We start from the raw sequence: 17,203 nt of genomic DNA on the forward strand, positions 1-17,203 counted from the left end.
ACTGAACTAGCTTGTCGTAGGGACGCCGGAAAGGGGAGGGAGTGGGTGGGAGCGCCCTCGGATTGGGGTCTGGCCTGGTGAGGAAGAGGGAATTGAAGCGGAGTGGATGGGGTTGGCGCTGCCGGGAAGACAGGAGGGGGCGCTGTTCGGAAGCGTAGCAGGACCTCCGGCGGAGGAAGGGAGACGACAGCGGCGGGAGGCGCAGCCTGGAGTGGGTTTCCTGGAGCTGAGAGAAGAAAGGGGGCGTAACCAGCAAGGCGGGACCGAAACCTGGCTCGCTAAGGCATGGGGTTGCGGACAATACGGAGGTCTGGGGAGACCCTAGAACAGAGGGTCCCGTTACGCGGGCATAATGAAGGTGAGATGCTAGGAGCGCAGTCTTTGGAGGCCTGAGCGGTCCGAAGCAGTGCTTTACTTCCTGCTACCTGAGTGACCCAGTTTCTTCATCTATGAGTGGGAATAAGAGTCGTACACTAGACAAGGAATTGCTGTGGTGGTTGAGTTAGATGCGTGCCATCATGTCTAGTGACATACTGGCATGCAGTCAGCCGTCCGTAAATTGTTATGGTAGCTATCTTTAAACATTAGTGGGATTTGCGGAGGAGGACTGGGAGTGTTGCAGTGGAACTAAGGTGGCCGGGGCAGGGTTTGGCGGTGACAATAAAGGCAGAGGTTACAGCGTGACCTGGAGAAGAGGTGGGCTTGGGGGGCACTGCAGATTGGGATGGGGTACAGACCCTGGCCTGATAAGGGCCGACTGGTGGTGTGACCTCAGTGAAGGTGGGCTCCAAGGAGAGGATGGCACGAGAGGGAAGTGGGGTGGAGGCGGCGCCCTCGGGGACAAGTGGTGGCGAGGCTGAGAAGCTGGCAGGCTTTGGGTTTCCCGGGGGAGGAGCCGGTCTGCAGCGGGCGGAGCTGCGGGCTGGGGCCGGGCTTAGGCTAAGCGCGGCTGCCCGTGTCCCTCTCGCCTTCACACCCGCGCTGCTGCCGCCAACCTGAGCCATGGGTTGCCCAGCCCTCCTGCTCTTGCTCCTGGTTTTCTTGGCACCCGGGACCTGTGTAGACTCCCGGCGGGTACTAAGGACCCTCAGCAGCCTGCACTTACCAACCAACCCCGCATCCCGGTCCTCTGTAGCCAAGAATTACTCAGTTTTTTATTTCCAACAGAAGGTAAGGGGGTGGGAGGGGGCGGGGAAGCTTCGAGTTCCCGAGTCCCAACCGCTGGGACCTCGGTCCGGTAGAGTCCGGGCATTGGAGCTCACTCTGAACTTCAGACTCCCTGATACCTAGGACTGTCCAGTCTTTGGTTTACACATTCCAGAGGATGGCCTCAAGTCCCCAAATTTAAAATTTCTCCTCCCACTACCAATAATTTAATACCATTCCTGGCATCCTTATTTTTCTGTCTTTGAAACAACGGAAACTTATTCTCTCACAGTCTGAAGTCCAAGTGCACCATCCTTTTCATTCAGTCTCTCTGTAATTGGCCACAGCAGTCACTTAAATTCCCCTAGCTCTTAGAGGGTTCCTCAATCTAAACTCCTTTGACTTCTAAATTCAAATTATTGAATGCCAACCCCGGTCCTTAGTCTTTGGTGACTGTCATCTTTTGCCCCAAGGCAGTCCCTAAATACAAGTTCTAATGTCTGTACCTATTAGATAATATAGAATATTAATGCAATCTAAAATGATAGCTTGTCATTCCAGGATCATCTCAAAGATGATTTTGTGGGCCTTTCATTAAGAGTTTTTGGCTGTCCCTGTTCCCTATCAGACTGAACACAAGGCCTGTGCCTGTAAAAGAAGTTATAGGCATATGGCAGGATTTGAGGTGGGTTTTGGGGTCACTGACTCTAATCTGTGACTTGAGTTTACAGTTCTAAGACAGGATTTATGAGTGCTTTTATGGTTGGCTTATGGCATTTGGTATTACCCCACAAGTCTAAATGGAAAAGTACATCCTATGTGAAATGACAGGGAATTCTAATGATTCTACATTTCCAGGAGCCTAAAGATAGGGATTAGAAGGAGTGCAAGGGTCTGATCTTGGCATTAGGAGTCAGACCAGGATTCTACCCTGGTAGCTCTGTGATCTTGGCAGGTTACAGTTTGTTGCTGAACTTATTTTCTTGATTTTCTGGGGTTATGGTAATGGTTAAATGGGAGCAGATGACATATCCCTAGCAGAGTAGCAAGTCTGAAGCAGGCACTTAATAAATGTATGGTTACTGACCCATCTGAATTGCATAGGAATTTAAAATAAAGGAATGGCATGAATTTGTAGAATAATTTATAAGCAAAAAATTTTAACACAGAAAATTGAATTTGGATTTAGGAAGAGAAAGTGTTTTAATTTTAGCAGAGATACCAGGAAACAAGAGTGTTTTTCTTGGGTAACGCCTTTAACTGTCTCTGACATAGCTTCCTCATTTGCAAATTGACAAGGACCACTGTGTCTAATACTTTACTGAGGAAAGTTAAGAGCTCCTTGGGGGAACTAGCTTAGAGGGAAACTAGTTGGGTGAAGCTTGTCATTTCAGGACATGAAGAAGAAGTCATGTTAGGTACTCCAGGGTGGCCTCCCCTGACTCTTTTATCTGGAGCTCTCTGTTTTATGTGTTTCATTAACATTATCACTCATGATAATCTTCATTCATCTTCAATTGGCTAATCCCCTCACATTTCAAGCACCTGGCCATGTCACTCACTAGTTAGATCCCAGCACAGGGCTCTTTACCCAGCCAAACTTTGCTCACTAGTTTATATTTAGTTTATACATTAGGGCAAAGATCCCACACATGTATTTATTACCATAATAATAAGTATCCTTATATCAACTCCAATTGAGCTTTTTATTTTTGAGAAAAAAATTCCATACATATTTATTGCATAATTGCACGTATAATAGTTGTCAATTTCAGGATCATAGATTTTTATATGGGACTGTGTAAATTCAACTTCAATTTTTTTTAGTAGAGCACATATACTTTTATATCTTTTAATAATAAACGTATAAGCCTCAATTTTCATTTAGGGTTTAACTTTTTCAAACTTTATAATGTTTCCTTTATCTATAATTATCTCATCTAGGTGACCATGCTAGTCCCAGAAGTCCTTATATACACATAAAGGATGTGGTTTTATGGAATGGTCTCTGTAAAAAGGCTTAGCTAATAGCTTTGTTTCTCTCCTCCTTAGAAATCCTTCATATCTTTGAATGCTTGCAGGATAAAGGCCAAATTCCTTGGCATGGATTCCATTGTTTCTCACCATATAACCTCTCTGGCCTTTCCAGCTTTCTGTCCTGCCATAGTCTCCTGCTTCTACTTGCAAACACATTTACTCTTTCAGTAACATAGAACACAGGCTCCAGTGAATTTTACTGTTTAGAAATTTTGTCTGGAATTCCACACTTCTTTTCCACTAGTTAAACTTATCCTTCTATCCCAGAGGAAATGTTACCTTTTCTGTCAAACCATGACTTCTTTAGGCCAGTTTAGATCATCTTATTTTAATCCTGCACACTTAGTGTTTTATACATGTCCTTCCTGCTAGATAGCACTCTTCAGGACCTACAAGAGCCTATCAAAAGTGTAAGCTTTTTCTGTTTCTGGTTTAGGAGGAGTGTTTGGGGAAGGGGCAGAGATGCCATGTTTAGTCACAAAGGTGCCAAGAAGAGTCCCTTAAACAGCCCAAGCAGCAGACCAAGGAGATGGATGAGGAGGCTTTCAAGCAGAAATAAAAAGAGGAAATGGATTTCCACTTTTCCCAGCACCATTTGTTGAAGATGCTATCCTTCCTCCATTGCATGCTTTTAGCCCCTTTATCAAATATAAGATAGTTGTAGTTTTGTGGATTGGTTTCTGTGTCCTCTATTCTGTACCATTGGTCCACCCGCCTGTTTTGGTACCAGTACCATGCTGTTTTTGTTACTATTGCTCTGTAGTATAGTTTGAAGTCTGGTATCGCTATACCGCCTGATTCACACTTCCTGCTTAGCATTGTTTTTGCTATTCTGGGTCTTTTATTTTTCCATATGAATTTCATGATTGCTTTCTCTATTTCTACAAGAAATGCCGTTGGGATTTTGATTGGCATTGCATTAAACCTATAGAGAACTTTTGGTAATATCGCCATTTTGATGATGTTAGTTCTGCCTATCCATGAACAGNAGTGAGGGGAAAGGGAAAAATAATACAAGGGGGAGAAATGAATGACAGTAGAGGGGGTAGAGAGAGAAGAGGGGAGGGGAGGGGAGTGGGGATAGTAGAGGATAGGAAAGGCAGCAGAACACAACAGACACTAGTATGGCAATATGTAAATCAATGGATGTGTAACTGATGTGATTCTACAATCTGTATATGGGGTAAAAATGGGAGCTCATAACCCACTTGAATCAAAATGTGAAATACGATATATCAAGAACTATGTAATGTTTTGAACAACCAACAATAAAAAATTTTAAAAAAAAAGGAAATGAAGAAATTTAAGGAGAATTTCCCCCACCCCCACCCCATTGAAAGTTGGGGTGGGGGTGGGGGATCTGGCCACAGGTGGACTTAATAAATCTAGCAAGATAATGATGACACTTGAATCCATTCCTAGATATATGGATTCTTTGCTATAATATCTTTTGCCACTTATGGCTAAAATGAATTGTTTTCTTGGAGTTTTGTGTACATTTAAGAGTAAACTTTTGTGCTGGAAATGGTGGTGCATGCCTGTAATCCCAGGGACTCAGGAGGCTGAGGCAGGAGGCACAAATTTGAGGGAAACCTGGGCAACTTAGACCCTGTCTAAAAATAAAAAATAAAAAAGAGCTGGGGATGTAGCTCAGTGGTAGAGCACCCCTGAGTTTAATCCCCAGTACTGGGGAGGGGGGAGAATAAACTTTTGTTTAAAAAAAAGTACATGTATTTATAAAGCACAAAATAATTTTTAAGTTAACATAGTATACTGTCATGTGTAACGAATTAAAACAAATAAAAAAAGTTGACAGTAATAATTAAGGGAGTGAATGACTGACTAAAGAGAGCATAAACAAATGTATAACCACAAACAATTTTTATTTTTATATCTTACTCTTCCATTTTTTTGCTAATTATTTTTCCTTCTTTTCCAAAGTCTTCAAATGTTGATTGAGTAGGAATATTTAATTTCTTTTACCTGAAATAACTGAATCAGGAGATCAGAGGAATGACATGCCCACATCACTTAGGTACATGATGACTCTGGGTATGTGTGTAATGCCATTGTCATAAAGGACTCTGGGATTCTTGACTTGTCATTACAATTTTTACCACTATTGATTTTCTCTCCCATCCAAACCTCTCAGGCTATAATATGAGTTCTGAGGTCATTTCACTATGTAATGTAGTGGGCAGGAGGAATGGATCCTGTCAGTCTTTTTCCTCAGTAGCAAAATAGGGAACAAAATTTACTGTATTAATTTTGGTTTCTTATAATTGTGTGTGTGTGTGTGTGTGTGTGTGAGAGAGAGAGAGAGAGAGAGAGAGAAAGAGAGAGAGAGAGAGAGAAAGTGAGTCAGAGAAAGAGATACTGATCTTGAGAGATTTATACTAAGGAATTGGCTAATGCAATTGTGGAGGCATAGTAAATCCAAAATCTGCTAGGCAGTCTGGTAGGTTGGCAGGCTGGTGACCCAGGGAAGAGTTTTAGTTTGGACCCATAGATGGTAGGTAGCCTGTTGGCGAAAGCCAGAATTCCTTCTTGCTGAGGAAATGTCTTTCTTTTTCCATTAGGCCTTCAACTGATTAAATGAAAACTATTCTAGTTGGGGAGGGTAATCAGCTTGACTAATTTGAATGTTAATCTCACCCATAAAAATACCTTCACAGAAACATCCAGAATAAACCTTTGATCCAATATCTGGGCACTGTGGCATGGCCAAGTTGACATATAAAACTTAACCATCATATCTACCAAAGTTTTTGTCAGGGTTAAATGTGGTAAAACATGAAAAGCACATGTATAATTCTGGGAACATAAGAATTTAAGGAACTCTTCATAGTTTTATACATTTTAGACTAATCCAAAAGCAGGACCATGGTGAAATGCCTTTTCTTGAAACTGGAGGTCAACCAGTGGTTCCCGACCATTCCTATTTAATTAGTGATCATGGTCCCTGTTAGAATTCTGTTTTGGCCCAGCATTAGACTCATGGCTGCTAACTCTTGTACAGTCTTCTATAACTCATTTCTTAATTGTTGGTGAGATGATCATATCACTGGGCTAAACTTTTGATTTATGTACATCCCTCATGGTTTTGCTTTCAGTTCCTGTTCTAGGTTCTGCTTTTCAACTTTGCCATAATGGCCCCAATGCCTAGTAAAATGTATTGGGTCCCTTGGAAAGACATATCAATACTGATCTTTTTCCTTTTCCTCACTCTCTCTCTTTTTTCTCTTTTTGTGTTAGTCAACTCTCTGTCACTGTGACAGAATATCTGAGTTGAATAACTTAGAGGAGGAAAGATTAATTTTGGCTCGTGGTTTCAGAGGTTTTAGATCATGGTTGGCAGGCTCCATTGCTTTTGGGCCTGTGGCAAGGCAAAAATGGTGGGGAGTATATGGTGGAGCAAAGTGCTCACCTCATGGTAGCCAAGAAACAGAGAAGGGTGGGTAGGACCTAGGTACCAATATACCCTTCAAGGTCATCCGCCCAGTAACCTTTTTCCTCCAGCTAGTCCCCTCTTCTAAAGTTCCCATCACTTTCCAATAGTACCATCAGCTAGAGACCAAGTCTTTAGCACACAGGCCTTAGGGGACATTGTAGATCCAAACTATATCATCCTCTAATTTTGGCTTCTACTGACAACCTTTCTCTGAAGCCTGGAGTTATCCCAAATATTGGGTGAATTCTGAACTGATTTCTGTGTTTGGTGATACAAAATCATTTTTGGAAGAGGCCTTATAGATCATGTAAACCACCCCTTAAATATGATGGATTGATCTTGATCTAAATTATGGAAGGTGGGGAACTGATAGAGATTGAATATGACAGTAGTTAAGACTACTGCCTTTAGGGACAAATAGGTTTGAGAATGAATCCTGTTTTGCCATTTTCTCAGTGAACTTGACATGTTTCTCTGAGGCAGCCCATATTTTCATAATCAGCAAAAGGTGCATAATTACACTACTATCTCATGGGTATGTTGTAAAATGAGGTAGTATGTTTAAAGTACTTATTAGCACAGTGCATATCACTTAGTAAACAGTAAAGTGTTTTTTTTTTTTATCTTGCAGTTTCTTAATGCTTTAATCCCTCTTCACTCAAAATATTTAAATCATTTCTTATAGCTAAATAGAAATGATATATTAATATAAATATAATATTGTGGAAAATATGAAAATCTGTGAGAACTATTCTTTTACATAAATACTACATGTGTGACTTTATCAATGGGAGATAATTTAATAGACTTATGGCACAGGAATTAGCATTTTTTCTTGTTTGAAATAGTTTTCCAACATATCAACTTTGACATCAAAAGAAACATATCAAACTGTATCTCTTATTTTTATGCTATTTTGAGTTCTGGTAAAGTGTGGAGGGAAAATATGGTAATGAATATCCTTTTAGGATTTTGGAACATTCAATTTTTTTTTTTTTTTTTTTTTAAGAGAGAGTGACAGTGAGAGAGAATTTTTTAATATTTATTTATTTTTTTTAGTTCTCAGTGGACACAACATCTTTGTTTGTATGTGGTGCTGAGGATCGAACCCGGGCCGCAAGCATGCCAGGCGAGCGCGCTACCGCTTGAGCCACATCCCCAGCCCATATTCATCTCTTCTTGACAACAGTAGTATATCTGATACCATCTTTCTGATAGCTGAGTTTTTAATGTTGCAGCTAGTGCTAAAGTATAATTTCAGTAAAGATTAGGTTTTTCACAATCTTTGTTATATTTTCCTGTCAGCATTTTGCTGGGACTTTGTGTTTTTGAAGATTTAGATGCTTAAAACATTTTCAGTTTTGGTTCTAGTATTTTGCCACTAATTCATGTCATGATCTTGGGCAAGTTGTTTCTCTCTTTAGATTTTAATTGTACTGATTTGTAAGATAGGAGGATTGGATCTGATGATTTCTGATTCACCTATATTTCTGTTCACCGAGTGCCTCCTATAGGTACTGCATAGGAGTAGTGGGGATATGGCACAATTCTGGATTTTGCCCTAACACTAATTACCCTTGGTGAATTGAACCTAAACAGTTTTTTCATCTAAATTAAGATACAGACCCATGTCATATAAAGTGTTTGTAAATTAAAAATTAGTCGCTTCTATTACTGGTATAATATTTATGACAAGAGTATTTTCTGTGATTTTAAAGTTTATTTGGTTATGGGTGAATGGAGAAACGAAGGAGAATCCTATGATTCTAAAACCTTAATGGTATTTCCTATTTGTCTTCATTCTAGTGCCTTACATGGTAGTTCTTTGTTTTATAATTTTTAAATGTGCATTATAATTATACATAATAGTAAGTATAGTAGTTCTTTTTTTTTTTTTTTTGTATCAGGGATTGAACCAGGGGTGTTTAACTACTGAACCACATTCTCAGCCTTTTTTAGTATTTATTTTGAGGTAAGGCCTCGATAAATTGCTATTGCTGGCTTTGAACTTAACAATCCTCTTACCTTAGCCTCCCAAATTGCTGGGATTACAGGTGTGCTCAGTGTATCCAGGGGTAGATCATTACAAGGATATTCTGAATTTCAAAAAGTGACCATAGATTAAAATAGAGTAATAGTAATGAAACATGCATTACATAGGTGTGTAATACACTAGTAATGATGATCTGCTTGCTACTACTTATGGTACCATATGGGAACTTTATATGCCCTAGGTCCCATGCTACAAACTTGATTGACATTTGCTTATCTAATCTCTATAACTGTCCTATGAAGTAGATGCTATTATTATCACACTTTATAGACTAGGGAAGGGTGTTACAGAGAAATTACATCCTCAAGCTATACTGCTTATCCATTTTGGTTTTTCTGAATATAAGTGGAAGAGTTTCTACTTTTAAAATGAATGTCATGACCTTGTTTGTTTTACTGGTCAGGATAGGCTAGTTATGCTGCTATACAAAACTCCAAAATTTTAGTGACTTAATCCAAGAAAAATATGAGTTTTCATATATTTTCAGTGGAGTGATCAAGGGACTTTATTCATTCACTCAGAGATTGAGTAGTTGATGAAAGCCTCATCTCAATGTATGCTTTCATGATAACCGAAGCAGTGGATAAAGAACATGGTAGGTCTAATGTAAATGCTCCAACCTGTAAATGACATATATCATTTCCTTTCAGAATTCCTTGTTCAGCACTGTTAAATGCACTTAAGTACAGGGTGGGAGACAAAAAGTATTGACTTTGAGTACCTAGAAGGAAAGACAGCACTCCTGACTATGATGACTGTTATACACAAGTCACTTAACCACCCACTCACCTTCCACCTCTGTACTTATATCTAATACCTTTTATAATTCAGGCACTGGGCTCAATCCTGGGAACATAGAGATGATTACGTTCAGAAGGACCTTAAATTATACTTGTTGACCATTTCAATACTCAAATTTATCTCTGAAAAACATGGAAAAACACTGAAACTTTTGTTATTTCTTAGTATTCATATGGCTACAACTCAGATTACTTCAAAAAATATTCCTAAGTGAGGCAAATCTCTTTTTCTTATTAAACTTGTCATTGTCATATATATGCATGTATATTATATATATTATTCATATATATATTATTCATTCAATAATTAAAAACAATTGATTTGCCTTTTTATAATGAAAAAATTGATTTAGAGATTTATATAAAAATTTTAAGTGTGCTTTGTTAAATGGTGGGAAATTGTTTGAAAAGAACTTTCTTCATTGGTATTTTTTATTATGTATTTAAAAATATGTATGTGATTGGAGAATATAAAAATCTTTTTTCATTTTTATTCACAAGTTTAAAAATCCTAGTTACTAAGCTGGGCATGGTGGCATGAGCCTGTAATCCCAGCACTCAGGAGGCTGAGATGGGAGAATAACTTGAGCCCATGTATTTGAGATCATCTTGATCTACATAGCAAGACATGTCTTTAAAAAAAAAAAAAAAGTTGTAGTAGAAAAAATCCTAGTTAAGCCAGGCATGGTATCACATGCCTGTAATTCCAGTTACATGGGAGGCTAAGGCGGGACAGTTTTAAATTCAAGGCCAGTCTGGGCAACTTAGTGAGACCCTATCTCAAAATAATAAAAATAATAAGGGCTGGGGGTATAACTCAATGGTAGAGTGTTAAAAAAATTCTCAGGTATTTTTGTTTTACTAACAATGAATGAATGAACATTTATTGATTATGTACCCTTGGCCAAGTATTTTACTAAACTCTTTTAAATATCTGTTTATAATTATTATAATATTTTGAAATAAACGATTAATAGATCATTTAATTGAGGTTCATGAGGCTTTTAAAGGACAGTATTGTGAGTCACATTTTAATCTGTTGCTTCCGAGATCCATGATTTTTCATTGACATCACAATGCCTCCTGTTTTAAGAAGTAGTAGCAAAACTCATTTCTCTGTTTCTCTTTCCACATTGTCTTTACAACAACCTTGTAAAGTAGATACCCTAATTTTTAGAAGTGAAACAACTGAACTTCAGAAAGATCAAAAGGAGGAAATGTCCAAAAATACTATTTGTAAAATCTCCTGGTTTTTCAATCCAAAATTTAAATAATTAATGGTTTATCTATTAAATAAGATATTATTGATAATTAAAAATTATTGTCTTTAGGTATGTTTGACAATGGAGGAAATTTTTCATTCATTAATGATAAATGAAAAAAATAGAAATCTGAATGTACGATGTTGTATTATTATTTTTGGTTGCTATAACAAAATACCTGAGGTTAAGTATTTGATAAAGAGAAAAGGTTTATTTATCTCACAGCAATGAAGGATGAAAGTCCAAGCAGCATGATGCTGGCAAGGTCACCTCTGGCTAAATCACATCACTGCAGGAGCATGTGTGAGAGGGAGAGATCACTTGGTGAAACAGGAAGCAGAGAGCATGGAGGGGCCAGTCTTTTTCTTCTATAACAGCCATTGTCATGAAAGCTCACTCCATGAATTAATCCCTTCTGAGGGCAATATCCCCAGATAACCGAATTGCTTCCCACTAGGCTCTACTTCTTAAAGTTTCTACCTCTGAGGAGAACCAAGCTTCCCTTGGGGGGACAAACTGCATCCAAACTATAGCAAATGTCTCCAAATTCACTTAGTTAGTTTTCCTGTATTGTGTAACAGGGAATTGAAACCAGGGTCTTGTGCATGCTAGGCAAGTACTCTATCAGTGAGTTGTAGGCCCTGCCCTTTTCATTTTATTTTGAGATAGGTCTCAGGCTGGCCTTGAATTTGGAATCCTCTAATCCTAGCCTCTTTGATAGCTGGGATTACAGGTGTGCACTAACAAGCCAGGTTCACTTAAAAAAAAAAAAGAAAAATGTATTTTAATTGAGGGCCTAGTGTGCTAGACACTATTCTAGGCATGAGGCACAGAGAAAATCAAGTACAAAAAACCCTGAGGTAAGAAGTATGTGCCTAGCAGGAGCAACTATTAGGCCAGTGCAGCTGGTAGGCAATGTCCAAGGAGGGAATAGAAAGGGAAGAGGGCAGAGAAGAGATAAAGGGGCCAGAATGTGGTGGGACATATGGGCTATTGTTAGGAATTTAGCCTTTATTTAGAATGAGATGAAAAGTCTTTGGAGCTTCTGGGGCAGAAGAGTGGCATCTGACCAATATTTTAATAGATATTCTCTGATTTTTGTGTTGAGAATAGACATAGTAGGATAGATATGGGAAGACTAGTCTATTGCAAAAATTCAGATTAGAGACCATGGTGCAATGGTAGCTTAGATTATGTAGTAGCAATGAAAGTGTGAGTTCTGGATACTATTGAAGATAATGCTGAGAGATATAGTTGATGAGTTGGATCTGTGGTGTGAGATGAGGAGGTGAAGATGACTTCAATGTTTTTGTCCTGAGTAGCTGGAAGGATGGAGTTGTCATTTACTAAGATTCGGAAGGCTGAAAGAGAGTTAGTTTGGGAAAGGTAGGAGATGAGGAACTTGCCTCCAGATATATCTGAGTCAGGAGTTCAGAAGAAAGGTGGAGCAGGAAATAAACATTTGAAGCTGTCGGTTTGCAGATGGTCTGTAAAACCATGAGTCTGGAAGAGGTCAAAAATGTTGGTAAAATGTTCTTTTCTTTTAAAGATGGTCTTCTCAATATTGTGGTATTTAGAAGTCAGGGAAATGACCAATTAAAGGGACTGAGAAGGAATAGTCGGAGGAGGAAAACCAGGAGACTGTGATGCCCTGCAAGAGGGCATTTCACGGTGGAGACTAGATTTAGCCATATAGAGTTGAGGGTGACGATCAGTTTCTGTGGGTGATGAAAAACCTAATTGAAGTAGATGCAAGAGAGAATGGAGGGAGCTGAGTTGAGGCTGTGAGGGTAGGTAATCTTTTGAGGAATTTTGCTGTAAAAGTGATGTAGAGATATGATGTGACAGATGGAAGGAGAAGTGGGGTCTCATTTTAAAGATGAGAGAAAGAATGTATGCTAAAAAGGAAAGGATCCCCAGAGAATGATAAAGTAATCGTGCAAAAAAGAAATAGAATTGCTAGTGAAATATCCTTGCATAGGCAAGAGGATCTAGTGAAAAAACAAGAATGAGTAATTTGACTATAGTAATGCTGGGGAAAGGTACATTATACAGGCACAGATGAAGGTAAGAAGGAGTGTGGTTAGAGTTTGGGCACTGTTTTTCAGAATGTGTCTGTTTTTTCAGTGAAATAAAATGGAAAATCATTAGGCAAGAGTGAGCAGGAGAAAGAACATAAATGCTCCTCTAGTAAAGAGGGAAAGTAAATGGACTAGGGAAAAAAGAATTTGGGTGCAGAACAGTTTTGAAGTCCAATTAGCATGGCTGTATGTTCTCTGACTGCATTTGGTTTCTTGGATATGACTGTAGAATTGGTGGAGAGTTCTTTTCAACTTTGAAAAGGTGGACTTCCCTTTAACCAAATGAGTACAACAAAGTGAAAGAGAGACCTAGTGAGTAAGGGACATTGTAAGGGAGTGATTGATTGTACTCATTGGCCAGGGGATGTAAGTGAAATGAGAAGAAAGTGAGGATGTGAGGAGAGAAGGAATAGTGAAAGGGTGGATTATGAGTCACAGAAAAGGTTGAAGGATTTGGGGAATCATAATAGAGGGACTGAACTAGAAAGATAGAGGATGTGGAGTTCTTGACATTGGGAGTATGGTGGGAATAAGTAAGTGGAATGTCAAAATCTAGAGTTTGACTATGGGTTAATGACTAGGTAAGGTAGATGGAGGATGAGCTTATTGAAGGAAAGGAAAAAAAGGAACCAAAGGACCAGAATAATGAAGTCATCAAGGATTTTGAAAGGAGTTATATTGAAGTGATAGTTGAGGAAGAAGCAAATATTGTTAAGAAAAAATTTTTAAGTAAACCGGGGTTAGTACATCACTTAATGATTGTAGCAAGAGAGGTGTTAGGTGGTCTACTTTGATGGCAGTTTTTTGTTTTGTTTTTTTGTCATTGGGCATTTAATCCACGGCCTTGCACATGTTAGCACACACTCTTATCACTGAGCTACACTCCAAGCCCTGATGGTGATATTTTAAGGTAAGGAAGGGATTAGGGAGAAGGGAGGGAGAATTCCAAACCAAGAATACCTACCCCCACCTCCATGCCCAGTGTTAGGAAGTATTTGGGAAAGATCAACCCCTCCTTGAGAGAGTCAGGTACGTTTACAAGTATGTTTATAGCTGCCCAGAGAAAAAGAGGAAGAACATAAAGTAAAATATTAACAGCGGTGAAAGGGTGATGTTTTATTTTCTACTCTTTATTTTTCTTGTTTTTTTTCCAAATTATTTATCATGAACCTGTGTCATTTCATAATCCATTAAACCAAAAGTGTTATTGAAGAGAAAAAAAGCAGTTGATCTCTCCTGGCTGACATAGGCCGTATGGGACTCCGCCCCACTAGCATCATGTCTCTGGGTTGAAGGGCTCTTCCAGTTCTCCTTCACTGCTCAGCTGCAACTGCTTTGATCTCTTTTCTTCACAGCATCTTACATCTTTGTCTTGTATACACAGCTTGGACGGGATGAAGAACTCATTTGAGTGGAGGGGGAGAGAAAGAGCAATGTTCCTTTCTACCTTATTTCAACCTAAGGTTTTACTGAATATAAGAGAAGGATAGAAAAGAAAGGAAAGGTTTTCAAGAGGATTTTTTGTCTATGTGAAAGAGAGGGAGGAAAAACCAAAGTTCCCCAAGTAGGACCAGAGCATGTATTTCTCTAACTCTCTAGCCCCTCCTATCTGTTTCGTTTAGTCCCTTCTGCTTTCTTGTAGTGGAAAGAAGCTCATACATTTACTTCCATGGTTTCCCACAGGGCTGGGAAATAAAAAGTTAGTAAGCAAATGAACATTAAATAAGTAAGATTACAAATTATAATGGCTGCCTTGAAAGAAATAAGCAGGATAATCTGTGTATAAATGTGGGGACAGAGGATGGAAATGTCTATGTCAAGGTTTCTCTGAGGAAGGGATTTTGAACCTGAGAGGAAACAGGAAGACAAATTCCCAAAGCTTGAGATGGCAGTTATTTTTGGCTCTTTCACCTCTCCTAAGTTAGGCTGATTCTATCCTATTTTTACTCCTGGGCCCTTCACCCCTGTTGCTCTCTACACCCCCACTAGGGGAAGAGTATACCAATTCATCCTGTCCTCCCAGCTTCCTCCAGTTCTCCCCTCTGCTGTTGGCACCACGGCTGTCACATTAATCACCTCTCCTTCATTCTGATACTCTCCTGCTTAGACTCTGTAACAATTCCTTATTGTTTGCTTTATTAAAAACAAAATACTATAGCATTTAAGGCTTTTCACTTTATGCCCACAACCTACCATTCCCTTTTGCTAATCTATTCTCCACACATGCTTATTTCTTTCCTGTCTTTATCCTTATCCCACATTGTTCTCATTTTCTGGAATGTTTCTCTATTGGCCCTTCCCTTTTTATCAGTCTCAACCATCTCTTAAGCGGCATCCTGCTCTCTGCCACCTCCAAAGACCAGTTTCCTAATCTCCTGGAGAGTGTGTGAGTGGTCACATCTCTCTTTATACTTCTTATGGCTGTGTCTTATTGTAGTCTGTGTTATCATTTTTTGTACCCTTCTATAAATCCCCTTTTAAAGAAGGAAGCTTGCCTTGCAAACATCCATACTTCTCCACAGCAGACTGTACATTGTTTTAGATAAATATTACTTCACAAATTTGATGAATCTGTATTTTTTTCCTCCCTCTTGTTCACTTTTCTAAGGAAGGTGTATGTATGTGGGGTGGTGGTGGGATAGTATGGAAACTTAAAACCCAACTATTTCACACCCTTTTAGACAGCAAGGTAGAATGTGAGACAAAAAGACCTATTGGTTTTCATACTCTTGTTTTGGCGGTCTGGAAGCTGTGCATGGAAGTTGGTGCTGACCCTTCTCCCAGCATATTTACAGATAAGTGTTATGGAAGGGAATGATGCAGTCCCTGTTTTTTCTTTGTTTTGTTTATAGGTGAGGGCTGGGGAAAGAGTGAAGAATGAAGAAATCGAGAAAAAGTATCTCCTTAAAGCCTGTGTCAGGCAGGGAGTGTAGCACAGTGGTAGAGTTCATGCTTAGCATGCAGGAGGCACTGGATTCAATCCCCAGCACCAGAAAAAAATAAGTAATTGAAAAGTTTAAAAAGAAGCTGTTACTTGTGTGCTTTCCATATTTATTAGAGAGCTGAAGTAAGCATCTTATGATTGTGGTTTTAATTTGTAAACAGAAACCAATAATTATATATTTGTAAATATTTACTTCTCCTTGAATATATGTCAGTTAGTTCAAGTTGCCTTGCAGTGCTGCAGCTGAAAATAAGCAGCTGTGCAACTCTGACAAGCCCAGGGTGTTATCTTTATTGCAGCTCATATTGTGTGGAAGGCGCAAATGGGTTAAGAAAAAACAGGTTTTCTTTAGGAACTTTCTGTGACTTGCAGTTGGGTTACAAAACCTGTGGGGGCAAAAAGAAAACTTTCCCTTTGCCCTCTGAAAGTCCCCTGGAATGAACCGAGAAAAGAGACACAAATTTATCAATATGCACAGGGTAGAATCATGAGTGTGATTTCCTAATAATTCAATAACTTTCAAAATCTTACATATCCTTCCTCCTTGGGGAAAAGGGAAGAAGTAATGTAGGAAATTTGGAGGGGTCCTAAATGGTTATTAGGGGAATCAATTGACTAGGGGAGAGAAATTTGCTTGTAAAATGATTATCTTTGGAATTGGAGTGAGCCCAAGGGGCAGACAGTATCTTGTGACAAAGTCTGTCCAGAACTGTTTACATTCCTCACGTGTCTTCTGTGATAGATAATGAGAATTCAAGGTGGGGATGGAAGGCAATTGTATTTTCTTTGGAGAATCTTGTCTTAGCAGTTAAGGAAATGTCAGAGTAAAGCCTCTTTAAGGGCCTCTAGTTTCAAGTAATCAGTGTACCAAGGTGCCATATTTTGAGGCAAATTCCTTGGGCTCCTTCAGATGCAGTGAATTATAGTATCTATAGAATCTAATCATTATATTGTAAAACAGCACAATCATACATCCATTTCACAAACATTGAGCTCTTCTGATGTGCCATATATTGTTAATAGTTGAGGATAAGTTGAAAGCAAAGCAGGATCTCCTCAACTTTATAGATTAGTGGGAAAGAAGACAATGACAAATAGTCAGAAGTATAACATGTGCTTTAATGAAGTACAGGATGTTAAAGGACCCACATGGAGCCCTCAGGCTGGAATATTAGAGAATCCTCTAGGTGGTAATGGTTCTAGAAACAGGACTTCTGATATAGTGACCATAAAAACAAAACCATGCCAGAGTTCCAATACAGGAAAAGGTTTGCTTGGTGGAGGTTACCTCAAGGAGAGGGCAGATGGCACTTAGGAGAGAGGAGAGAGGGAGAGAGAGAGAGAGAGAGAGAGAGAGAGAGAGAGAGAGAGAGAGAGAGAAGAAGAAGAAAGAAGAAGAAGATGAGTTTTGTGGATGCGAAGCTGGGCT

The 17,203-nt window shown here is 39.2% G+C and overlaps 1 protein-coding gene and 1 long non-coding RNA gene across 3 annotated transcripts in view; both read left to right on the top strand.

Annotated features, from left to right (window-relative positions):
- Positions 1 to 101: 101 nt before the first annotated feature.
- LOC107135465 (prolylcarboxypeptidase) overlaps positions 102 to 17,203 on the top strand; it is a 78,135-nt gene continuing 61,033 nt past the window's right edge. The window contains exon 1 of one of the 2 annotated variants that reach the window (XM_015477360.2): positions 102 to 358. In XM_015477360.2, the coding sequence (XP_015332846.1) occupies positions 353 to 358 (6 nt within the window). In that variant the 5' untranslated portion in view covers positions 102 to 352. Of the gene's footprint in view, positions 359 to 938; positions 1,171 to 17,203 lie in introns of those variants that run through there. The other variant, XM_015477359.2, reaches the window with a different exon arrangement.
- Positions 1,187 to 3,854, top strand: LOC125612005. Its single transcript, XR_007342242.1, has 2 exons — positions 1,187 to 1,831; positions 3,620 to 3,854. It is a non-coding gene; the product is annotated as an uncharacterized LOC125612005 (long non-coding RNA).

Source organism: Marmota marmota, unplaced genomic scaffold (assembly GCF_001458135.2).
Source record: "Marmota marmota marmota unplaced genomic scaffold, marMar, whole genome shotgun sequence".
NCBI classification, from domain to species: Eukaryota; Metazoa; Chordata; class Mammalia; order Rodentia; family Sciuridae; genus Marmota; species Marmota marmota.